This window comes from Lissotriton helveticus, chromosome 7 (assembly GCF_964261635.1).
Source record: "Lissotriton helveticus chromosome 7, aLisHel1.1, whole genome shotgun sequence".
NCBI lineage: Eukaryota > Metazoa > Chordata > Amphibia > Caudata > Salamandridae > Lissotriton > Lissotriton helveticus.
In genome coordinates this window covers 1,408,884,422-1,408,911,369 of record NC_136068.1, presented here as the reverse complement: position 1 = coordinate 1,408,911,369, position 26,948 = coordinate 1,408,884,422, and the positions used below count along the sequence as shown (strand labels likewise).

General features: G+C 47.2%; 1 protein-coding gene across 1 annotated transcript in view; it reads left to right on the top strand.

Annotated features, from left to right (window-relative positions):
- The window catches only part of DNAH9 (dynein axonemal heavy chain 9), a 1,695,107-nt gene that overhangs the window by 1,307,576 nt on the left and 360,583 nt on the right, over nt 1–26,948 (top strand). Inside the window, exon 62 of the mRNA XM_078654721.1 lies at nt 20,099–20,226. Within this exon, the coding sequence (XP_078510847.1) occupies nt 20,099–20,226 (128 nt within the window). The remainder of the gene's footprint in view (nt 1–20,098; nt 20,227–26,948) is intronic.

Genomic DNA, 26,948 nt, shown 5'->3' with positions numbered 1-26,948 from the left:
ACATAGTGGTAAGTTTATCAGAGGCGGAAAAAACACTCCCTGGCTACCGGTCGCACTTAGTTTGAAAACACGTATGTTTTCTTATCAAATTTTATTCATGTATTCATCAATAATTTAAAAGTTCAATCATGTAATCAGTTGTTGTAACACCAATTACTTTATTGGCTGATGCAATCCAAGTAAACTTGTTATAATTCAATATGTTGCTGAATCATCCATAATTCGCAATATTATATTGCTTAATGATAAATTAGTCCCAGAGTCCTGCCCCCTCTTTCTTTGCTGCTGCAGCAGCTGGTTAAGTGTTTTTACTTTCTCTATATTGATTGTGTATTAATGCGAGTTTTAGCTGCGCACGACTGTTGTTTATATCTAATGTTCCGGCGATGTGATTGTTTAGCGCCTGCGCGCGCATACGACTGTTTAATTCAATCGTATGTTCTGGAATTGTTTTCCTTTAATTGGGAGGCTTCGGCGCTTTGAGGGGCTTAAGGCGGGTCGCGTCCTGCTTTCATTGATTTAACCCGGCACTTGCAGGCAACACTTTCTCGTGGTGCGGGACAGACAGGCACTGCGCGCTTGAGGGGGCAGTCCGCTTTTGGTTGCCACGCGGTCCGCGCATACGCGAACTCCCGTATCGTTTTCTTTTATTTCCGATCGGCTTTTCACGCCTCGCGGACCGCTCCTGCCTCTACCCTCAGTACCTCTGATCGCCCGACGGTGCGCAAAAGCGGTACAAGGCTCTGCCTTAGGGGAAATAGGGGTGGCTCCCTCCACAATTACTTTTCATACACAGAGGCAAGTTTAGGCTGTACATTTATCTGTTTGTGGTGTTAAGCCTTTCAGTGTCACCCCTGGGCTCCCCCCCCTGAAGTTCCTCCAACCTCCTAGATTGCACAGATGGCGTACTACGCTGAGGAGGCAGACCAGTGGGCTGAGTATGCAGATGATGTGGAGTATGATGAGGTGCCATATGAGCATCACCTGGAGGAACAACTGGTGGAAGCCCTTGATTCCCACGTCCAGGGTTCAGTGAATAAGGCATTGATTAATGCATTAAAACCTTTTACGCAACCTTTACAAAATTATGGCAGGCTTAAGTTTTAGTCTTCCCATGGCGGACCATCACAACATCAATCCTCTGAAGAGCTTGCCAAGATGTCAGTGAATGTCCTTAATGACCATGGGAGCTATTGGAGTTCTCGTCCGTCATCCAACGCATCCTTGCAATACCAGCGGAATGATGATGGCACCTCCTCCTCACTCCCTGACACTTCAGATTCCGACCAGTCAGAGGCGCCTAAGAAGGCACCGAAGAAAAAGCGCAAGTCACAGCCCGAAAATTCCCTTCCTCCCAGCAAGAATTTGCTTTTCAACCCCAATAACATAGTACACCCTAGATCCACCCAGTGGGTACCATGTGTAGAGGTGGCACACTACGTCCAAGGCAATAAACGGCTGGGCTTTGAGCATGAGGTGCACGCTGTTCTCAGATCGGAATGCCCCAGGCCAGCCCTATTAGGCAAGGAGACGGAAACCCCAGAGCTGGACCCCAACATGACCACGTTCCTCAAAAAATTCTCTAAAGAGCGCAGAGGGCTCTCTGCTTTCTGGGTAATGCCAATTGTGCCATGTCTGCGGAACGGCAGCATTCTTTTCTCATGCGAATTGACCCACAAATATGGCCCCTACGGAGTCGGGTATCATGGCAAATGGCTTGCTCTTTGGAGATAAGTTAGTAAAGGAATTAGGAAAATATGTCTCCCCCTTCTCAGCTCTTGACAAGGTCCAGAGTGACATCAAGAAAGTCTTCAACGCTGGGCTTTTTACCAGGGCTGGTCACTCCAGGGGTCGAGCGTCCGGCCGTGGTTTCAATCAGACCTCAAGAGGCTCAGAGCAATGCGGTCGTGGGGGCTCCCATCACTTCAACTTTTATCCAACCAGAAATCGTGGGGGTAGAGGCAGAGGCCAGAAAGGAGGATACAGAGGTCACAACAATGACAGAGACGCCTCTTATTCAGGTAAATTTACTTCAAGGGGGAGTGGTCAAAGTGGGGGGGTCGGATTGATGGGTTTGGCCACAGATGGAGAACCCTGACAAGCGACCCTTGGATATTAGACAATTCAAGGTTTTCAGATAGTTTTACAGCACTCTCAAACAGGCTCACGTACCTCACCCACTTCATTTTACCCATGTCGAGAGGTCTTTCATAGACAACGAAGTTGCATCTCTGATGCAGAAAGGGGCTATTGGGCGGACTACTCCACATGCTCATGGCTTTTCCAGCACAGTGTTTCTCGTTTCCAAAAAAGATCAGGGTTTATCGTCTGGTGTTGAATCTAAAAGAGTTAAATTCTTGGGTAGTGTATCGGCACTTCAAGATGGAGGGCACAAACTTACTCCGAGATTTACTCCCAAAAGGGGATTGGATAGTGCGTCTCGATCTAAAAGACGCTTATTTGGCAGTTCCTAAATTTCCACCCCACAGACGGTTTCTGCAATTTCAGTGGGGAGGCGTTTGGTACGAGTACGCCGCTCTGCCATTCGGACTCTCGTCCACCACTTGGTGTTTCACCAAGCTCCTCAGGCCGGTAGTGCAATTTCTGAGAGAGTGGGGGGGGATCAGGCTTATCATCTACTTAGATGATATCCTGATAATGGCCCAGAGTATCACTACAGTTCTTCATCATATAGCCCTGACGACGCAACTCCTTCAGGAGTTGGGGTTCATCATCAATACGGACAAATCTGTCATGACACCATCGCAGTCAATGGAGTTCCTGGGGTTCCAAGTGGACTCAGACTCGGTTCAACTTTTGTTGCCTCTCAAGAAACGCTTTGCCATCAAGATGGAGTTGAGGAAGGCTTTGTATGCTCAGACTATATCATTGAGGACCTTGGCCAGACTGGTGGGTCTGGTAGCCTCGTCCATTCAAGCTATTTTTCTGGGCACTCCAGAGGTTGAAAAATGTACATCTATGCAAAGGCCTCAGTTATACGGAACAGATTCTGATCATGCACGAGGCGAGGACGGAGATCTCATGTTGATTCTCTCAGTGCCAATTCAGACACCATGAAACATATTGTGAAAATAATAGTCTTACTTTAACGGAGTGCACAGTTGTAACATTACATAGTGCCAAATCCCCATCCACTTGAGGTGGCCAAAATGCAATGGATTCAGAGAGCGACATTTTCACTTTCACCCCTTTGGAATTAGGTAATCACTGAAAAATTATTTGCGATATGCAATGATTAAAGCTTCCAAAATGACTCCTTGCGTATTAGTTAAATAAATAATAAAATACATAAAATAATTTAAATATATTTACTTTTTTGAGTTCCACCTGAAATTCATCTCTGGTACTCTGCACAAATTAGAGCTGACTACATAGTTCTCCAAAATGTAGGCATAATCAGTCTTGAAGCCTGTAAGTACATCTATCAAAGTCCAGCATACATATGTAATAATATTTGACACAGTGTACTGCCTTGCTGTTAGATCTGACGGCATCAGGGTGGTCTTCCCCCAAACCTTTTGCCTTACTCCTCCATTTTTCTTGGTCTTGTTTTTGTTGGCCTTAGGATTTTACCACTGGTAACCAGTGCTAACGTTACTTTGCTCTCTCTCCTGTAAACATGGTAAAATTGGTTTACTCCCAGTTGGAACATTTAATTTATTTGTAAGTCCCTAGTAAAGTGGTACTGCATGTACCCAGGGCCTTAAAATAATTACTACTATTGGGCATGCAGAACTTATTGAGCCACCCACTTCAGTAGCCCTTTAAACAAGTTTCAAGGCCTGCCATTGCAGCATATGTGTGCAAACCAAAACTGCCATTTTGACCTGGCAAAATAAACCTTTTGTCAGGTATAAACCTTCTTTTTGAATACTTATAAAATCAGCCCTAGGGTAGGCCAGAAACAGCAAATAGGACAGGGCACATTGTATTTAAAAAGTTGAACACGTCCTTTTAACTCATACATATCCTGATAGGAAAAAACACCTAAATCTAATTTTAACCACTGCAAGGTATACCTCTCCCATAGGGTAACATTGGGTTACCTTATTACATTCAATAAATGATTACTTTCAATTGGGACCAGATGGGAATATCAAGTTTGGTGTCAACGAATTGTCATTTAAAAACCTCTTTAATGGTGAAGTTGTATTCTAAGTCACAATTCTGAAAAAGCCATCAATATAACACTGACATTTACTTGTCCCAAACATTTAGAGCCTACGGTTTGTATCCTGGGTCATATGACTAGGTGTAGCTGGTGTAGGAAAGTGGGTTTCTGTTGCAGTAACCCCCCCAACTTGTTGCCAGATTTCTGATGCACTTTGACTTCATGTGCCCTGGGTCCCTGCCAATCACGTTCCCAGGGCCTGTGTTCTTTCCCAAAACTGTACCCTTTTACCCCAATTGGCTCTTCTCTAGCTACATTTAAATCCCTTGTAAAAAGTACCACTGGCACCAAGGGCACTGTGACCAAGGAAGGCCTCTAAGGGCTGCAGTACATATTGTGCTTTCCTTAGGGGTCATGTACCTTAACACACACACACATTGCTTTTGTAAGCTGTATGTTTTGATACGGAGAAAAGTGAAGAGTCGACATGGTACTGTCGGGTATCTCTAAACTTAATTTAGTGCAAAAGCCTTAGTCCATCTTCACTGGCTACCGGTGGCCAAGATCCAATTTAATTCATTATGCATTGCCTTTAAATCTCTTAACAACATGGGGTCAAATCAGCTGGTGACATTTTTAAAGCCATACACTCCTGCAAGACCCCTCAGATCTGCCGAACTAGGAAACCTAATTGTTCCTACAGTCAGCAGGGTTAGGTGGGGTGGTAAGAGTATCTGAAAGAGACACGTTAGTATTAGATTCCTTACCTTAGAATATCCCCAGGCGTCAGACTGGATCCGGAAATTTTTGCGTAGCAGTACCCTTGCGCGTCGGTAGGCGTCGTTTGCGGCTCCACGTCCCTCGTCGGCGTCGTGGGCGCCGTGGGCGCCGTGATGACGTCGTCAGAGTACTTAGACGCCGCCTCCGCATGCTGACGTCAGTTCTTCTTTTTTCCGCGCCAGCAAGCGCAGATCTGGAAAAAGCAGTAACCCTAGTCAATTTTTGACAAATTTTTGATCGATTTTTGATAATTTCTCGAAGTCTTTCGACTCCGATTGGTGCCGTAGGGATGCCTGGCTTTAAGCACTGTGAGGACTGCGACCGCACGATGTCGGTCACGGATCCTCACCACCTGTGTTTAACTTGTCTGGGCGTCGATCACGACGACAAGGCCTGCTCCGACCGCCGGGCCCTCTCTTCGAGAGCCAGGCGGGAGCGGTCCCGCAGGCGACTCGAACTCCGGCAGTCGGTCCCGCGCCGCGAGAGGTCTCGGTCCCACGGGAGGTCGAGGGACAGGTCGCGGGCTCGGAGTCACCACAGCTCCGAGAGTAGGCCGCACTCCTCCGGGTCGAAGTCGTCGTCAGGTAAGAAGCACAAGAAATCCAAGAGGCGTCATCACTCTGCGGACTCCCCCCGACGCTCGCGCGATGCGGCCGGGGGTTCGGGCGACACCGCCCACGCGGCTCCGTCAGAGTCGTGGGCGCCGCGTTCAGCTCCACACCCTCCGGTCCTTGGGCTCAACGCGACGCCGGAGGAGATCAAGCGCTTCCTCATGGCCATGAAGAATCTCTCTCCTCCGACGGGCTCCGCGGCGCCTTCGGGCCCAGCGGACCCGTCTGGGGCCTCTAGCGGGTCGGGGGCTTCGGCTCCGACGCCGTCGGGTGCTTCGGCCCCGACACCGCCGACGCCTTCGGGCTCGGCGCCGCAGGTTCCCGTTATCCCGGCGCCGCCGGTGCCTTTGGGCCTGGCGCCGCAGGGTACAGCGGTCCCGGCGCCGCCGGCGCCTTCGGGCCTGGCGCTTCAGGACCGCGCTAGACCTTCTTCGGAATCTGGATCGTCGCTGGTGGACCTTACGACCTCCCCGGCGTCGGACCATCAGGTGTCGCCTCCGGCGCCGTCCTCGGGCGGCGCCGTCCCCGATGCCCCCTTCATTCCTGTTCCGACGTCGGCGCCGCTCCAGACGTCGTTTGGGGAGTTTCACTTCTATGAGCAGGCCCCATTATTTGAGAACCCTGAGTTTCAGGAGATGGGTGATGAAGGGGATTGGGAGGGGTCTGAGGACCCTCTGACCCGAGAGTGTCAGTCTCATGAGGACTGGGCAGGAGACCTTGGGGAGGCCAGTGGCCTGGACACCTCTCCAGACACTGGTTTTGTCCCCCCTCCTACCGTGGCTTCGGAGGAGGGGGCAACCTACAGTGTGGTGTTGATGAGGGCTGCCAAGGCCTTGGGCCTTGAACTCCCCGTCGCGGCCGTGAGGACTAATCTCCTCACTGAGGTCCTTAAACCGCAGTCAAGCTTGGCCGAGCCTCTGCTGCCCTTTATTGAGGCCTTGACCGATGTTCTTCTGGGCACTTGGTCCAAGCCCGCTACGGGTTCACCCGTAGATAGGAACATGGCCAGACGCCACCGCCCAGCCTCGGGCGACCCATGTTTCCTGTCCACCCACCCTACCCCCGAGAGCCTGGTCATCCAGGCCTCCAATTCCCAGACCGCATTCCCGTCGGCACCGCCAGACAGGGAATCCAAGAGGCACGAGTAGTAGGGCAAAAAGATCTTCTCGTCCCTTAGTGTGGGACTGCGGTCTTCCAACACTGCATGCCTCTTGGGCCGCTACACCAACTCTCTGTGGGATATGGTTGCGGAAGTGTTGCCAGAGTGTCCGTTGGAGGTACGGGCCAAACTCGGCCAAGCCCTTGTGGAGGGCCGGGATGCAGCCAGATATTCTATATGGTGTGGGCTGGATACCACCGACTCACTGGGTAGAGCGATGGCAACGACGGTGGAGGTCACGCCTGGTTGAGGTCTGCCAACTTTTCGGCCGATGTCCAGAACACCTTGATGGACATGCCGTTTGATGGCCGTCGCCTCTTTGGCGACAAGGCAGACCATGTGCTCGAGCGCTTTAAGGACTCCAGGGCTACGGCCAAGTCCTTGGGCCTCTCGGCCCCGCGCCAGCAATCGGCTGCCTTTCATTCCTTTCGTGGCCACGGAAGGGGTGTACCCACACGTGCTGCCAGCCACGCTCCGCAAGGTAATACCCAACGCGGTGGCGGCCGTGGGTACCGCTCTCCCGGCGGTCGGGGACAACGGCGAGGTCAGTCCACCCCTTCCCCCGCAGCATCCGCCTCAAAACCCTCCTAGTCCGTGCTTTCAGGCCCATGTGACGCCAGTGGGGGGCAGGGTTCTCCATCACCACCTCCACTGGCGCACCGTCACTTCGGACAGGTGGGTGCTGCAGATCGTCCGAAGGGGCTACTCCCTCCCCTTCGAGGCGACTCCTCCAGCCATGCCACTGCAGAACCACCATGTATCGGGGGATCATTTGCGACTTCTGCAGGAGGAAGTTACGCCCTCTTGGCCAAGGGGGCCATGGAGCGCGTTCCTGGGCCAGAAGTAGGGTGTGGTTGCTACTCCCACTACTTTCTGGTACCCAAGAAGGGCAAAGGGGGCCTACGCCCTATCTTGGACCTAAGGAACGTCAACGGCTTCCTCCGAAAGGAGAAGTTCAAGATGCTGACACTGGCTCAGGTCCTAGCTGCCCTGGACCCAGGAGACTGGATGGTAGCGTTGGACTTGCAGGACGCTTATTTCCACATCCCCGTCCTGCCGGCCCACCGGCGCTACCTGCGGTTCACGGTTGACCACAAGCACTTTCAGTATACCGTGCTCCCCTTCGGCCTTACCAGCGCCCCACGGGTGTTCACAAAGGTGATGGCGGTGGTCGCAGCTCATCTGCGCAGGTTAGGGGTTTCAGTCTTCCCCTACCTCGACGACTGGTTGTTGAAGGCGGGCTCGCCCCAGACAGTCGTCAGCCACCTCCAGACTACGGCAGATCTCCTGCACCGACTGGGGTTCTCCATCAATGTGCCGAAGTCACACCTGTGCCCCTCTCAGAAGTTCCTTTTCATCGGCGCAGTTCTCGACTCGGCGCGGTTTCGGGTTTATCCACCCGAACAGCGGGTCCGGGATATTCAGGCTCTGATTCCCATCTTTCAGCCGTTATCCCGGGTCTTGGTCAGGTTGACGCTGCGACTTCTGGGGCTGATGGCCTCCTGCATCCTGCTGGTGCATCACGCCAGGTGGCGGATGCGGGCTCTGCAGTGGGACCTGAAGTTTCAGTGGGCCCAGCATCAGGGCAACCTATCCGACCACGTCCTGATCTCGGAGGGCACTGCGAGACAGCTGCAGTGGTGGCTCACGGACCGCGATTGGGTCAGCGGCAGATCCCTCTCCCTTCCCCAACCGGAGCACGTAGTTGTGACGGATGCATCCCTCCAGGGCTGGGGAGGCCACAAGGGAGAGGCGGAGATCAGAGGACTCTGGTCTCCGGCGGAGGCCCGGCTCCACATCAACCTGTTAGAGTTACGGGCGATTCGTCTAGCACTGAAAGCATTCCTCCCCTCTGTCCGGGGAGTGTAGTGCAGGTGTTCACGGACAACACCACCGCCATGTGGTACTGCAACAAACAGGGCGGGGTGGGGTCGTGGACCCTTTGCCAGGAGGCTCTGCGTCTCTGGCAATGGCTGGAACTGTAGTGTAGTTCCTATATTCCCAATAGGCTCTGTGCATTGGAATAATATATTCAACAGTGTAGACGTACGACTGAGGTTATCTAGGTCTCTACTGACTATATTAGACTTAAGGTTTGCCAGCTAGCTCAGAGGTCACTAGAAACTTTCTGGAATAAACGAGGATGAGTTTAACCTCCCTGGATAGACAAGAAGGGATTAGCTTCTGACAACCATAAAACATGACTACTTTGCTCTCCCTGAATAAGAGTGTATCTCTAGAGTCGTGTGAAAACAAAAGACAGCTATTTCACTCAGTCAAGATGTGCGTACTTAGTTTCACCAGAATGCAGAGAAAAGAGAGACGGGCGTTTTCAATAAAAGGTGTTATTTATTGAGCAGTCTTCTTCCTCATACAAGAGAAATGAATTGCCACGATTGTAATACTCATGGTAAAGTAAAGTGCGTACAGTAAAAGGAGGAGTATAAAATAATACTGTAAAAGCATTGATATGGTTTCTTAGCCATATGATACTTTAAAATAGATAAAATATATACATACATATATACATTGACTAATCGTTCTCAACTGGTGCTTCTAAATACGCCTACCCCGGTGTACCTGACCTAAGCCTAATACATGGGAAGGAGTAAGTAAGTAGCAGTTTAAGTTAAGTTTGTTTTGCCAAGAATCTGACTCAAGAATTCTCTGTACGGGTTTAGTCAGTTCCGTACCTGGGTAATAGAAAGCAGGAGTTCTGGTATCTCTCTCTCAGGACTCGATATCCTAGCAACCCGCAAGGGTTGACTGGAAACGCCGGAGCTGGATTTCTCGGCAGGAGAAAAGACAGCGTCTTTCTCAGCGCGTCAAGGAGGATGGGCAGCGTCTGTGGGCTCTCGCATCAGCTGGGCTTTCGGAAGTAGATAGCTGCTCTGCTCCAGAATTACCACCGTGTGTTTGCTTAAGGCAACGTTGGTATATTTATACCTGAAAGGTGCCTGGGTTTGACGTAAGGTTGGACATAAGACGTCAATAAAGATGTCACTAAGAACTGGCCGTTCTTACAGTGCTTTACTGGAGTTCTAGGACGAAATCAAAACAAAGGTAAGGGGGATTTCCCAGGTTGCTGGAGGCTTGGTTTTGTTTAGAGAACTCGGTGTGCTTACTAGGGGGCCGGAGAAGTAGCTTTGCTTAATGTGACAGCATGTGCTACGACTGAATAATGGATATGATTATTATGCCGTTGTATGGACATTATTGATTATAACCGGACAAGGGCATAAAATAGGAATATCGATTCAGGTTTCCTAGATAACACACTACAGAACGCCAGGGCGTGACCCTGGTGGCTCAACACCTGGCAGGTTCTCTGAACGCCAGGGCGGACGAGCTCAGGCGTCGGTGCATGATGGATCACGAATGGTGTCTGAACTCGGACGTGGCGCAAGGCCTCTTTCAGCAATGGGGAGAGCCTTGGTTAGATCTATTCGCCACCGAAGGGAACGCGCAATGTCATCAGTTCTGCGCGTTGGAATTTCCAAGGCGGCACTCGCTCGGAGACGCTTTTCGTCGCGAGTGGAGCTGCGGTCTACTGTACGCCTTTCCGCCTATACCACTTCTGCCCAGAGTGCTGAAGAAGATCAAGCGCGACCGGGTCCAAGTCATCCTTGTGGCTCCGGACTGGGCTCGAAGGTACTGGTATCCAGAGCTATTCAGTATGTCAGTCGATCCCCCGGTTCGTCTGCCTCTTCAGGAGGACCTTCTGTCACAGCAGCAGGGGACGGTCCTCCACCCGAACCTGTCCAGTCTCCACCTCCATGCTTGGAGATTGAGCGGCGACAGTTGAGGCCATTTGACTTGCCTCCTGAAGTCCGTAACGTCATTCTGGCAGCCAGGCGTCCCTCCACAAAGTCGTTATACGCCTGCAGGTGCAACAGATTTGTGGCATGGTGCACAGCAAAGGCTGTGGATCCTCTTGCTGCCCCTCTTTCTGAGGTTCTTCTCTTCCTTCTTTCTCTTGCCCAGCAGGGCTCTGCTCTGGGCACTATCAAGGGCTACCTTTCTGCCCTTTCAGCCTTTCTAAGGCTGCCTGATCAACCTTCTTTGTTCAAGTCCCCTATTGTAAATAGATTTCTAAAGGGCATCACACACACATTCCCTCCTGTTCCGTTTGTGATGCCTCAGTGGGACTTGAACCTGGTTCTTACGTTTCTGATGTGCGCTCCCTTTGAGCCACTTCACAACTGTCCTCTTCGCCTTCTTACTCTGAAGACTGCTTTCCTGGTTGCCATCACCTCTGCCAGGAGAGTGAGTGAGCTCCAGGCCCTTTCTTGTACTCCACCCTTCCTTTCTGTCCATCCGGACAAAGTGGTGTTGCGTACTAAGCCTTCTTTCCTGCCCAAGGTTGTCACAGCCTTCCACATCGGGCAGTCTATCACCTTGCCATCCTTCTTCCCGCCTCCGCATCCCTCTAAAGAGGAAGAGCGGCTCCACCGCCTGGACCCAAAACGTGCGCTCTCATTCTACTTGGATCGCACACGCCAGTTCCGGGTGGATGACCAACTCTTTGTTGGTTACGTGGGCGCTAAGAAGGGGAAAGCGGTACACAAGAGTACCATCTCCCGGTGGATCATCTTGTGCATCCAGGCATGTTACTCCTTGGCTAAGACGGAGCCCCCTGTTGGATTGCGGGCTCATTCCACCCGAGCCACGGCGACTACCACTGCCCTGGGCAGGGGAGTGCCCTTACAAGACATCTGTCAGGCAGCTACGTGGGCATTGTTGCACACGTTTGCAAGACACTACTGCCTGGACAGCCAAGTCTGGAGGGATGGCTTCTTTGGCCGTTCCGTCCTCCAGGACTTTCTGGTGTGATTATTGGTTCGCAGACCCACCACCGGGGTTGGTATTGCTGGGGTATCTATTCTAAGGTAAGGAATCTAATACTAACGTGTCTCTTTCAGATGCACAAGTTACTACCTGTGTAACGATATATCTCTAAGAGACATTAGTTAGTATTAGATTCCTTACCGACCCACCCATCCTCCCCGTTCTGCGAACTGATATCTAGGGTTAGGGTTACCCCTTTCAGGGCCCTAGTTTCAATGGCACCAGTGTTGGTTTTTAACATGGCTCTGCGTTTCTGGCGCGGAAAAGCTGTGTCTAAGAACTAACGTCAGGACGCGGAGGCGGCGTCTAAGTACTCCGACGACGTCATCACGGCGCCCACGTCAATGACGACGGACGCGGAGCCGCAGGCGACGCCTACCGACGTGCAAGGGTACTGCTACGCAAAAATTTCCGGATCCAGTCTGACGCCTGGGGATATTCTAAGGTAAGGAATCTAATACTAACTAATGTATCTTACAGATATATCGTTACACAAGTAGTAACTTGTGCTTCACAGCTACAACTGCTAGCCTATGGAACTCTCTGCCCACCACGCTAAAAAAAGAGCCCAGCTTCCCAAAATTTAGAAAGGGCCTTAAAACTTGGTTGTTTATAGCATAATTTTTTACTCCTCTGTCCATTCTGATCGGTATATATTAAAGGCAGCGCCAGACACACCCGGGTATTTGTTGCGCTCTATAAATCCTACAGCATCATCATCATCATCATGTCTGCAAACCACTGCCTATGGTATAGGTAAGACACCCCTCTAGCTGGGTGCACTATACCACTGGTGAGGGTACAGTTGCATGAGCACTGCACTCCTACAGTGTCTAAGTCCATTCTTAGCCATTGTAAGTGCAGTAAAGCCGTAAAGAGTATATGGTCTGGGAGTTTGTCATTACGAACTCCACAGCACCATAATGGCTTTACTGAACTCTGCGAAGTATGGCAGCAAGTGTCTCAGCATAATAAACCCACATTGATGCCAGTGGGGATTTATTATACCATGCACTCAGAGGTCATCTTAGAGATGACCTCTCAAAAACGACCAGCCTCTGGTGAGTACTCTGACTGGTAAACACAGCACAAGACATGTTTCTGGACCCCAGGGGTGGGAGCCTTCACTCCCTAGGCCCAGAAACAAAGCCTTTCCTGGGCGGAGGTGGTCACACCTTATCCAGGTCAGGAAGAGCCATCTGTGGCAGGGGAGCTTCGAAGGCCAGGCTGCCTTTTTAGTGCGACCCCCAGCCTCTGCTGCTACCAGGAGCCGGCCCCCTTCCTGTCTCAACCTGTTTTAGAGGGAGTACAGGCAGGAAAAATAAGAACAGTCCAGAAGGTGTGCCAACCGCTGCCAACCCCACCTGTCAGGTGGGGGAGGCGAAGTGAAGCACACTCTTAAGTCCCCGCCATCTTGCACATGGAAACCACTCTCCAATCAGGGTTAGTGATTGCTCCCACTGCCCCACATGAGGGGAGCACATCATGGGTGTAGTCACACTAAGATCAGTAGCCCATTGGCTTCTGACCTCGAGACCCCTAAAACACTCCCTAAATACAGTATTTAAGGGACATCCCTGAACCAAGAAGGCAGATTCCCACCACCTCTAAAGAAGGACAAAATACCATGCCCTTCAGAGGAGACTGCAGAGAAGAACTGACTTGGCCCCGGCCCTACCAGCTTGTCTGCAGTTTTCAGAAATCCTGCACCTAAAATTGCCTTCTCCTGCAGACAGTTACCTCCAGAACCCCTGGTAGGACTGACTGCCTTCAACAAAGACTGGATCTCCTGTGAACAGCTGCTCCGTTCAACAGAATCACCAAAGAAAGACTCTGAGCCTGCTGAGGGAAAAGAAACCCGACACCTGGAAACACCACTGCACCCGTCGCAAACGTCCCAAGTCTGAGTGACCCACTGGTCCCAGCGGGGTCCCCCAGTGCTCCAGAGTCCAAGTCCGCCATGTGTTGACCCTGCTAGGACTACGTCGCCTGCAGCCTCTCCACGAAGACCCCTCCAACTGCGAGTGACCCGTAAGGTGAAATTTAACCTCAAAAGACACCCCTGCATCGAGCCGCCTTGCACCTTGGAGAAGGGGATCTGAGGTGCACCTTTGTCCCCAAACCCTCAAATTACCTGCCCACCTGTTGGGTCCTCCCATAAGACTTCCTGAACCGAGCCTGCAGTCAAAATCCAAAACCAGCAGCTCCTTTTGAAAACAAAAAGGCACCTGGCGCCAAATCAGCACTCTGCACCCGGCAACCAATGTGCCGCTGTAGGTGCATTTTGTGTGCTAACTTGAACCCCTTTGAGCCCTGAATTTAAGTCAAGGAGATTTGCTCCATCAACCTTGTGGCCTGCTCATGAGCAGCCATCTACCGGAGTCCCCCTATCCCCCTTTGGATAGCATTGGGTCTCAGCACTCTGCACCTGGCCATCCTAGTGCCAGTAAGGGTGCTCTTTGAGTGCATCCTTGACCCTGAGGGAAATCTTGCTCTAAACCCATGAACTCAACTCCCAAAACCAATTACTTACCTGTAAACAGATAACCTAATTCCTTCCTATAGGGTTACATTGACTGCTTTTCTGTGAAAAAAATTCTAAATGTGGAGTTGGAAAATTGTATGAAAACTTAAGAAACTGTGGGGCAGATTTACAAACCCCTTGCGATATCTTTACAAAACCATTGCATCACTTCTGTGACTCAGCGTCGTCGTAAACAATGCGACACTATGTGACATATTTAGAACGTGACGCATCTAGGGAGATGTGTCACGTTGTAAAGCCCTGCACTACATTATACCTGCATCAGGTATAATGTATGCAGGGTGGGCCTTCCGTCGCAAGGAAGTCTTGTAAAAGTGACAGAGCATTCCTAACCATTGCTGGAGTTCTGTTGTACTTGCGACACCACTCCAGTAATTCCCAGCCCTTATGCCGACAAGATGCGTCACGCATTTGTCTATCCTTGAACCACGGTGCGCTGCATTGTAAATGCGGTGCATCCATGGTGGCGCAAGTGTTTTTTACGTGTCACAATTTAACTGGCGCGTCCCTGCTCATATGCAGGGATGTGCCAGTTCTTGTAAATCTGCCCCTCTATATTTAAAAAAACAGATTGGCTCGCCTTTTATTTAGGAAATTTCGCAGTGTGATATCTAGGCATATGACACTGAGTAGAAAAAGTAATTTGAAAAGTGATCTAAAAAGTAATCATACAGTAAATACAAAGTAACTGAAAAGTATTTTCAACTGTTTCTGAATAATTGACCTACCTGGACTCAAACCAATTCCTTACAACTGCATTCAACTCTATTATTCCTGCAAAGTATTATTTCACTTACCTGTACCAGACTTGTTTGGTTCTGGAAATAAAATACAACTAAATAATATTCTTATACAAACAAATTGGTCTGAGTTCAGTCTTTGAGTGTGTGACATCATGTCTTGCCTGAGAGTGTACACGGAATGCTTAACACTATCCTCTGATAAAGCCTTACTGTTCACCCACACTATCACAAATAGAGAGTACGGTATTATCTACTTTTAACCCTGCCAACCTTTGAGGATCCACTGAACTCTGTGCACACTCTACCTTACTTTGGTATACTATATACAGAGCCAGCTTCCTACTGCTGCTATTTGGTCTCTGTTTTACGGAGTTGCACCAGCACCTAGTTGACAGTAACCTGGCTGACCACAGAAAGGTTGCTGAGGAGGCAGACTTCCTTGCTATCACCAGAGTGTCCAAAAAGGTATCTGGGGGTGAAGGTTGTGGGGTAATCCCACAGTGGTGGTTAGGGTTTCCAACAGAAGAAAGAGCGAGAAGAAAAACTTAAAAAATAAGACACTCTCAAAAGACCACCAACATAATTCTCAAGGGAGTATTAGTAACCAGTCCCAGTGTGATCCTAAGAAGCTGGAGATCCTTAAATTAACCTGTGTTCACCCTCTGGTAGTTTAGCACAGAGCAGTGAGGCCTAACTTAGAGGTAATGTGTAAAATATTTGAGCAACACCTCAAACAGTAAAACAGAGGAAACTCCTCACAAAAAGATTCCACACCAGGTTAGAAACATAGAACATAAGTTAATAAATAAAACAAGACCAAAATGACAAAAATCCAATAAGTGGAACTTGAGATATGAATTTTGTAGGTAAACAGACATAATATCGACTTCAAAATATCGAATGGACATAATATCGAGTCCAAAATATAGGCTGGACAAAATATCGAATGGACAGAATATAGACATCAAAAATATCGTTTTGAAGGTAAGTAATGTAATATCGAATGTTACAAATATAGAAAGTTAAAATATCGAAGTATATAATATAGTTTATTAAAATTAGCGAATTTTTTATAATATCGAATTTTTTATAGTGTTTGTTATGTTATTATATGTGTGAAAAGTGTGTATTTATGTTATAATTAATTGTAATTAATGATTATTTTTTTTTGCGTAATTTAATTCTGTAGCGGGTTGTGGGTTTATAGGGGAATAGGGTGGGAAGTAATGTAATTATAATTCATTAAATATGTAAATTTATATATTGTTATTAATTTTTTATTAATTTAAATTAATTGTTAATTAATTTATATTTGGTAACTAATTAAATTTTAATTGGCAATTAATTTTTATTAATTGATTAATTGCTAATTATGTTAATTTTACTAATTTATTTTCTGTAGCGGGTTGTGGGTTTATAGGGGAATTGGGTGGGAAGTAATTTATTTATAATTTATTAAATATATAAAAATATTTATTTGTATTTTTTAATTATTTGTTAATTAATTATTTATGGGTACTTAATTAAAATGTAATTGCCAATTAATTTAATTTAATTGATTAATTGCTAATTATGTTAATTTTACTAATTTCTTTTCTGTAGCGGGTTGTGAGTTCATAGGGGAATAGGTTGTGAAGTAATTTATTCATAAATAATTAAATAATTAAATGTATTTAATTGTATTTAATTTGAATTAATTGTTAATTAATATTTCATTGTTAATTAATTAATTGTAAAATTGTAATTAATTTGAACAGGTAATTAATTGTAAAAATTAATTGTAATTTGTAATTTTAATTGATTAATTATTATATTATATTAAATTGGTAATTACTTTTAATTAATTTTTTTTACATATTAATTTATATTTTTTTAAATAATATAAGAAGTATTTACTTTCCCTACTTTTGCACTCTCTGGAGTGGGAATAGTAATTTTTACCCCTACGCTATCCAACGCTTTCCCTACTGTTGCACTCTTTGGAGTGGGAATAGTAATTTTAACCCCTACCCTATCCAATGCTTTCCCTACTGTTGCACTCTCTGGAGTGGGAATAGTAATTTGTACCCCTACGCTATCCAACGCTTTTCCTACTGTTGCACTCACTGGAGTGGGAATAGTAATTTTTTCCTCTACGCTATCCAACACTTTCCCTACTGTTGCACTCATTGGAGTGGGAATAGTAATTTTTACCTCTACGCTATCCAACGCTTTCCCTACTGTTGCACTCTTTGGAGTGGGAATAGTAATTTTTACCCCTACGCTATCCAACGCTTCCCCTACTGTTGCACTCTTTGGAGTGGGAATAGTAATTTTTATCTCTACACTATCCAACGCTTTCCCTACTGTTGCACTCTTTGGAGTGGGAATAGTAATTTTTATCCCTACGCTATCCAACGCTTTCCCTACTGTTGCACTCTCTGGAGTGGGAATAGTAATTTTTACACTTCCGCTACCCTACTGTAATAATATTGGATATTTTTTAATTATATTATCTTACTATATATATATGTTTTAACAAATATGATTGTAAAAAAATGGTTTGATAACTTTTATTAATTATTTAATTATTATAAGGTAATTGAAGTATTTTTAAGTTTATTTTAGTAATTAATTTTTAATATTAATTTAATTTAACATTGTTTTTAATAAAGTCGATATTTTTATAAACTATATTTTTGTAAACGATATTTTTTACTCAATATTTTTGTACTTACCTGTTTGTAGATACAAAGTTGATATTCTGTCTGTCGATATTTTGTCACCAATATTTTTGATAGTCGATATTATGTCCCTCGATATTATGTCAGTGATCCGGATTTTTAGGGAATTAACTGCGAAAAAGAACTTAGAAGCAATAAGAGCTTGAGTGTGAGCCGGATACAGGGACGCAGTGTGGCCTGCTGAACAAAAGTGCCTTGATCCTGGCTGTGTCAGCATCGAAGATGCAGGCTGCAACTGAAGCGCTGCAATGCGTCTGTGTCAATCCACGCATTGAGGGTGATGAGCCGATCCTGATACCCCTAGCAGCTGCTATGCGTCTGCTCTGATGAGCTGCGATGAGGTCATTTTTTGTTGAGGATGTCATTGAGGAAGATGCAGTAACCTTTTGCGGTGGTGGTTTCAAAGGTGATGTGTCGGGCTAAAACCCGCAGCGAGGGTGATACACTGGTTCTGGCCACCCAAGAGGAGCAATGAGCTGGTTGCGATCCAAACAACTGGAGTGATGCCCCAGTTCTGATACATACAACTGTGCTGGTTCAATAGAGGATGCGTGGGGTTTACTGAATCAAGCACCTTAGGACTGACTTCCAACGGTTCAGGACTAGGGTGGCACCACTTAGCAGGAAAAACTCACAGATAGCAAAGTCAAAGTGCAGAAGCAGGTAAGTCTTTTATATTCCTGATACTTCAGAGAGGTCAGCCAGCTAGCCCATGGAGCCACTCTGGGTTCAGTTGATGTTTGTCCAGTCCTTCTCAAGCTGGATGAGAATAACAGGCAGCAGAGCAGAACAGCAAGGTGAAAGTCCTGCGAAGCAGCAGTCCAGCAGAGTGGCAGTCCTTTAGCAGCACAGCAGTCCTGTTTCCTGGCAGAGTCTTAACAGGTCTAGAAGTGTACTGAAGTAATAGTGGTCCAAGATAATCTCATTTTTTTGCCCTTAAGAAGCCCGCATGGGCGAAATGCTTTGGCTGTGTTGCACAATCTGCTAACCCAATAAAAGACGAATAAAAGGATTTATGACTACTTTGAAATCGTGACCTTGCTCTGGCTTATGGACTAACCAAAATACTTTGTCTAGACGTCTCTGTATTCTTGCCTCTCTTACTGTGTGTACATTTCACACTACCATGTGGGCTGTCCAGGGTCTACTTTAGAGGAGACTTATATGTACAAAAAGGGAAGATTTGGGCTTGGCACAAGGTTGATCTTGCCAGGTTGAAATGGCAATGTAAACTGCACACTCAGTCTCTGCAATGGCAGGCCTAAGCGATGGTTAGAGGGCTTTTTAAGTGGGTGGTACAATACGTACTGCCGGTCCACTAGTAGCATTTAATTGACAGGCCATGGGCACATGTAGTGCACTTTACTAGGGACTTATAAGTACATTAAATATGGCAATTGGGGATGAGACAATATTACAATGTTTAAGGTGGAGAGTGCATGAACCTTAGTACTGATTAACAGTGGTAAAGTGCAGAGAGTCCTAAAGCCTGCAAAAAAGAGGTCAGAAAAGTGGAGGATGTAGGCCAAAAGTTAGAGGGAAGACCATCCTAAGGCTATCAGGTCTTACAGTAATTTATACAAATATTCTGAAAGTTTTAAAGATTGTACATTTCATATTTTAATAAAATAGAAGTTCACAAACTGAGTAGAGTTTTTTTATTGATGCAGGACACTGTCAAGGTTTTTTAGTTATATGTCGAAGGAAAGAATCATTAGAAATGTACATTGTAAAGAAATTTGTTGTTGCGTCTTTGTCTATATGGCTCATTCAGAATGGCATTCTTTTCTGCTATGTTGATAAAACTAAATTAGCGCTATGTTTCATGGTCAGAGTACAAACAATTACAGCATTACATTTAATAGAAATATTTCTTTGACTTAGATTAGTCTTGCTAAAAATTATGTTTGAGAGATGCAAACAAATATACTTAACTGGAAGCTGGTGAGGCAAGATAGCTCTTGTGAGAGGAAAGATGGCTGTACATCAACTCTTTAAGCATTGTCTTTATTTAGCCACATCTTTGTCATGAGAGCAAATCAATATTCTTGTTTATTTTTCAAGATAATTCCTTGATGAAAAGGTTTGTACTGGTATTTGATTTATTTCCTAGTTCAAGAAAAGTAATGCTAAATCTCAAAGGACAATACTATGTATACTGCAGAAGGAAAAAGCCCCAAAGTCAATTTCTTGGGATATTCATACGTGTAATGTCAGTCCCCCTGAAACTCAGAATTTGCGTGTGTTGCTAAGTATCACAAGATGCCCTTTTCCTATTTTTTATCATTATCATTGAATCACTTCTTACACAGCATTTAATTTTTTAAGTTTCTAAATTAACCACTTGATAATTTTTTGCCTTACATTCAAACACTACAGAAATAAAATAAACTCATAATTTATAGTTTGCATGCTGCATTACATTCCATATTTGTAGTCCTCACAGTTTAAAACGTGCATCTAAATTGATGGATTCTGATATTCTCTGCTTGCCCAAAACCGAAGAAAACTTGTTTGTTTAATGTACTCTCTCTAAAATCAAATATTTTTTTCACAGGAAAGAAACTTGGATATACTTTTGACAACATGAATCTCCACAATGTATCCCTTGGACAAGGTCAAGAAATTGTAGCTGAGCAAGCATTGGATTTGGCTGCCAAGGAGGGGCACTGGGTCATCTTGCAGGTCAGAATATCCTCTTGACTCACAATTCATAGTAAAGCAGCCGAAGGACAAGGTTCTATTTAATATCTAGAAGATTATTTGCACCTAAAAACATATTTGTATTCCTATTGCATATTAATCCTGAACTTGTTTTTGGTGAATCGCTTGATTGCTTCAAATAACAACGTTTCTAGAGGAAAGCATATATTAACTGACCTAGCAGGCCCTTGTATGAGTAATGATTATTAATTACATGAGATAGCCAGCTGCAGGCAGTTGAAAATGGTACTCATACCTTAAATTATTTTAACTTTATTTGCCCTACATGCATAGGTTTTTGAGGGCTAGGAGAATATGATACAGTGTGATTCTACCTGTGTGCTTTAAAAGCTGTGTCACGTACTTATGCTCAGAATGACACATCAAATTGTCCAAAATGAGGACATTGAACTGTTCAGAAATAGTCCAGTTGGTACAGCTAGGCACCTGACCTTCACTTAGCACTCACTGCACTTACCATTTACTTCACTTTGCATACTATTTAAGGATAAGAACTATTTAAGGATAAGAGATCTTTCAAAAGCCAAAATTCTTTATTTTCTCCTAGCTTCTCAGGCTACTCTCTTTATCACAACATTCAACACTCATGAGACACCTAGAATCACATATTCCTAGAAGAAAGTGTTTAGGTCCTTGTCATTATGTGGCTATATTTTCTTTAGGGATTCTGAAAATATATGCCTGCTGGAGTGTGTTTGTGGGAAAGAAAGTTTTTTTTTTTTTTTGTTTTTTTTTTTGTTTGTTTTTGAAAACCTTTATTGGTCATAAACACATGTAATACAGCTCAGCGCCTACAACCCACATTCCTGGGCCGGCTTCCCCAGTTTCATGTAAGAGGATGGACATGCAGTCGTAATAAGGTCATGGGATGCACACAGCAAGTCGCCTACAACCCAACCGGGCCGGCCGCGTTAGTATGAAACATGGGTCATAAAGAAAATTGCAGGAGATCAACTTGATTACACTGTGGGCTTTGAGCAGCAAAGCAATGAGGTTATTTTTTACATTTAAAACATCATAACAACATAACATTTCCTTTTCCTTCCCCCAGCGACGCCTCCGTATCGGAGCAGTGGAATGATGGAGCGCAGTTGCGCGGGGGGGCGCAGGGTCGAAGTCACTATCCTGCATCGGATGCCAGGCAATGCTGGCCGTGTCATTACTGCCGCAATAATGTTGACTCAACCACGGGGAAGGTATTGTGCTCGCTTGCCATGCAGAGAGTGCGATATTGTGTCGTGCTATGGATGTGTTGTAGTGGACGATTGCCTGAATGAGAATATCCGTTCCGAACCAAGTCCGAATAACACAAGAGGTGAGAGGGGGAGAGGAGGACTTTCGTCACCCCGTAATCCCGTCACATCTCGTTCCGTATGTTATGGATCAGGGGGGGCGTAACAGTATGCGCTGCGCGTGTTCATTTACGCAGGTCCCAAAGTAAGCCATGTCCAGCAGGGGGTAGCATATGTTAGAGGCGCGTGTTGGGGTAATGCTTTTGAAAGTGTGTGAATGGGCATAGCCCCCGTGTGTGAACGGAGCAGTTATCTCTACAGTCTACCTCTCAATTATCCTCTTCCACAGAATGCTCATCATTGTGTAAGTGAAGTAGGTAAGAGGTAAGAGGGCCCCATAGATCTTTGGGTCGTGATTTAGGTGGTAAGAGGTCGGCATAGTTATGTAATTGTTCTTGCCAGGTAGCCATGCAACTCAACCAATCCTTAAATTTAGGCGCCCTCCCTCTGCCCCATCTGCATGCCACCTGACGTTTGGCCAGGAGGAGGCTCAGTGCAAAAAATTTGCGGTTCGTCTTAACAGCAAGGTGAGCTAGCCCGAGCAGCGCTAACCTAGGACAAGGGTCTATGGATAGTCCGAGCATTTCCGAGAGAGCGTCAAACACTTCCACCCAGTACGTGGCGACTGCTTGGCATCCCCATGCTAGGTGTATAAAATCTGCCCCCGGGATGCCACATCGGAGACATCTATCGTCGCCTTTGAGGCCTAGACGGTGCAATTTTGCCGGCGTGAAATAGAGCCGGTGCAAGAATTTATAATGAATCAGTCGGAGACGGGTGTTTCCGGTTACAGCATGTGTGTGAGAGCAGCTCGTCTCCCACTGCTCGTCCGATATGGGTTCGGGTAGGTCAGCGTCCCAGTCCTGCCGGGCTCTAAGGGAGGGGGGCGAAGGAGCCACCTGGACATGTTTGTACAACATGGAGACTACATGCTTCGGGACCGTGGCCTGGAGCAGGGAGTGCAGAGGCGCCATGATTTCTGGTTCGTCCGGAAAATCGGGCGTGACGGATTTTATGTTTTGTCGGAGGCGGACATAGAGGAAAGTATCCATCATCGTGGGGGTGTTGTCCCCAAATATCTGCACAGCTGTGCGGAAGGCACCCTGCAGGTAAAGATCTCCCCACGTGTTTATAGCGTATTTGGCAAGGAATTTACGCCCCAATTCTTCTCGGGCGATACTCACTCTGGGGTCATTAGCCACCGCCATTAGAGGCGAGTAGGCGAATAGTACTCCCATATGCCCCGCAATGCGCTTCCAGGCTCTGACAGTACAGTCCACAGTAGACGGGTCTCTGTCGGTCATGCTGACCGTAGTGTAGAGATACCCAGAGGGTTTGTCTGGTCTCATATAACCATCCTCAACCGCCAGGTGGGCCATAAATGGAGGGGGATGGAACCAGTACGCCGCAAAATGGCCCTGAGCGCAATCGTAATATTTTCGGAAGTCCGGGACTTCAAACCCTCCCTGGTGGTAAGGTAGCATCAGGGTTTTCAAACTAAGTCTAGCTTGTTTGCCTCCCCAGATCAGTCGCGATAGCTGGGAGTCGAGGGCCCTAAAGAAGCAGGACCCCGGGCTATAGGGAATATTCGTAAAAATATACAATAGTTTGGGGAGGACCACCATCTTGATAAGTGATATGCGGCCCGCCATGGATAGAGGAAGATGTAGCCACCGTGTAACGCTGTCTATCAATTTGTCCAGGACCGTCCCATAGTTAGCTCGGATAAGGTCCTCTCTATTCCTAGTGATTTTGATTCCTAGATATTTTATTTCATCGGATTCCCACACCAGTGGGTAGTCAAGAGGAAATTCCGAGGTCTTGTCAGTCAAGGGGAACATAGCAGATTTCGCCCAGTTGATCTGTATCCCCGCTATAGCCCCAAATTTAGTAATCTCGCGCAATAAGGGATTTAGATTATCTCGTGGATTGTCTACGTAGAGGGTCATGTCATCAGCGTACAGTGCAATCAGAAGTTGCCGTTCCGGGTAGACTAGTGCACGATGTTTATGGTGTTGTCTAAGCTTCGCGGCTAGGGGTTCGATGGCGATAGCGAAGAGTATCGGGGACAGAGGGCAACCCTGTCGGGTACCCCGATAGATCTCAAACGGAGCGGAGCGCGCACCGTTGAGTAGCACCGTAGCTTGGGGTTTATAGTATAACAGCCGAATCCAGTCCAGAAAATTGAAGGGGACTCCCATCCTCTCGAGCAGTGTAAGAAGGTAGTCCCACTCCAGGGAATCAAACGCTTTTGTAGCGTCCAGGAAAATGGCAGCAGCCTCGCACCTGGGGTTAATATCTTGCAGCACTGCTTGCAAGGTACGCAAATTATGGGACGTGGCACGGTTCGGAACGAACCCCGCCTGATCTGGGAGGACGAGTCTTTCCATAAGGAGGTTGAGACGTGTGGCGAGAACTTTAGCTAAAATCTTGCTGTCTGTATTCAATAGTGAGAGGGGCCTGAAGGAATCACAATGTTCGGGTGGTTTACCTGGTTTCAGCAGCGACGTTATTAATGCTTCCCGCATCGTGAGGGGGAGTGAGCCTTCTTCCAATGCCGCATAAAAGACCTGTTTCAGTATGGGTGCTAGTACATGTAAGAAGGATTTATAAAAATCTATCGGAAGGCCGTCCGACCCCGGTGCTTTCCCTGACTTCATGGACATGATGGCATCTTTGATCTCATCAAGTTCAAGCTCATGATGAAGGAATTTTTGCTGGGAAGGTCCCAGCCAGGCAATAGCAGTGTCCTCTAGATATTCCTGCAAATTGAGCGTGTCGTTCCTATGTGAGGTGTAAAGCGAGGTGTAGTGTTCAGTTAACACTTGGAGCTGTGTCACGGTATCGTGGTGCGGTGTGCCATGTTTGTCCAATAAAGTCGGGACATAATTTTGATATCGAGGGGTCCTGACTGCATTGGCCAGCGCCTTGCCAGGCCTGTCTCCCTCACCATATACCCGAGCAGTAAAGGGCTTACCCAGAAATTTGCCTTCCCTATCCGCTGCTTCTGAGTATTCGTTCAGTTTGTCCCTGATCTGAGCATGTACTGCGCCGTCCCAGTCTCCCTTCGCCATTTCTCGCTCCAGCTGACGGAGCTCTAATTCAAGCTTGTGTATGTCTGTTCGCAGCGCCTTGAGAGCTCCCCCCCTTTGGCGATACAGCTCCCCCTCATTGTCACCTTAAAGGCCTCCCAAACTGTAGTGAGACTAGAAACTGAATTAATATTCCGTTCAAAGAACTCCGTGATTTCCTGCTCTAATTCAGCCGTGAATGCAGTGTCAGTCAGGTGTGCGGGATTTAGGCGCCAGGTTAGGAAAGGGGGAGTAGTGAGGGGAATGGATAGGGAGAGGAGAACCGGGGAGTGGTCCGAGTATGTGCGCGCCAGGTGACTTGCTTTGGTTAACCATGGGGATAGACCTGCTGAGACAAATATATAGTCAAGGCGGGCCCATGTGGAGTGGAACGCAGAGCAATGAGTACCCTGTTTGGCGGTGGGATGCATATGTCGCCACGAATCGACCAGGCGGTGCTCCTTCAGTATTCCTATTAGTGATCTCTGAGTATTAGTATAATGAGAGGCATGTGGGTGCGATCTATCCTGCGCGGGTATGAGGGCCGTGTTGAAATCTCCCCCCAGCACCACGTGGTCTATCCCCAAAGCCTGTATTTTCCCCCATAGGGTGAGAAGAGCATCAGGGTCATCCGTGTTAAGACCATAATAACAGGCAAACAGTATTGTGTGTGAGTGTAATTTCCCCCATAGCATACAGTAGCGCCCCTCAGCATCTATCTCAGTTCCAGCTGGAATGAAATGTATTCCTCGCTTCACCAGTATTACCACCCCTCTAGCGTAATTAGAATAGGAGGAGAACACCCTGCTCACAGCCCATTTAGAAGCGAATGGAGGGGAGCCGCTAGGCATCAGATGAGTTTCTTGCAGCATAGCTACAGATATCCCGTGTCTGTCTAGATACCCCAGTATCTGTCTTTTTTTCTTTGGGTTGTTCAGCCCCCGTATATTCCAGGAGGCTACTCGGAACTGCGAAGCGGGCAGTGGTTCAGTTACGTCTCCCATATTTCAAACGGAAAAAATGAGCGCCAATCATCCACAACATCCATGCACAAATAACATATGGCAGCAAATATAGGAATCAAAACCCAACTACCTTCTCGGTACGCCCAACTGCTAACGTGGACAACAAACACTTCTGTTCTGCAGGTAATATGCTGGAACATTCCCCCACCCACTCCGGCAACCCCAACTAGCCGGGCATTCTGAACCCACCCAATCCCCATTATCCCTCCCATCCCCCAACTTAAAAACCCTAGAAATGTCACGTATCCCTCCTTTCTATCACAAGAAGGGGGGGTTTGGGGCTCGCCCATTGGGGTACCGCACTAGGGGCACCAAACCTGCCATCCACCTCCCTACTCGCACCCACTTGGAACCAGGCAAAGACCCGGTTTCTCGGCGTGGGACGGAGGTGGGCGATCGAGCCTGCCAAATATGTATACCAAGTCAAGCAACATTATCGATATGTATCTCACCGTGGTGTAGGCTTCTAGTCCGTCACCACTTCTTGTCCTCGGAGCGGTCACTGTGAATATGGACTATTCCTGCTGGTTCATAGGCGAAGTGGATCTGGAGCGATGGGATTCAGCGCCTCCTCTGGTTTCGTCCGCCCTGTGGTGCTTAAGAAAGTCCTCCACCTGTTGAGGATTTTGAAAGAAGTGCTGTTTGCCCCCATAGGAAATCTTTAATTTAGCCGGGTACAACATGGCGTATGTCATCTCTCGATCCTGGAGCTTTTTCTTTACCCTTATGAATTTCCTTCTGGCTTCCTGCACTGCCTGGGTGAAGTCCGGGAAAAATGAGAGTGTAGTGTTACCATAACTCACCGTGCCAATCTCTCTCGCTCGTCGGAGCACTGTGTCCCGGTCCCTATAATTGAGGAATCTCGCTATGATGGGGCGAGGTTGGGCACCTGGCGGCGGGCGTGCGGCCAAGGATCTGTGGGCTCGCTCCACTATTAAGTGCGAGGAGAACGACTCCTTACCAAAGAGTTCGACGACCAGATTTTCAATGAACACCTCCATTTTCCCAGTGTTGGTGGATTCTGCAAGGCCCAGGACGCGGATGTTGTTGCGCCTGGACCTGGCTTCTAAATCCTCGTTTTTCTCCGCGATGATTTTTAAGAGCCTGTCCATTTGGGTCACCTGCCTGGCGTTCGTGGTGGATCCATCTTCCAGATCTGATATTCTATCTTCTGCTTCCTTGAGTCTGGTGTCGTGCTGTTCCAGTTTGGTAACCACACTGTCCATGCGAGTATTGATCGTGTCAACCTTGGCGTCAATGCTTGTCAGACTCTGTTGCATGGTCAGCAGCAAGGC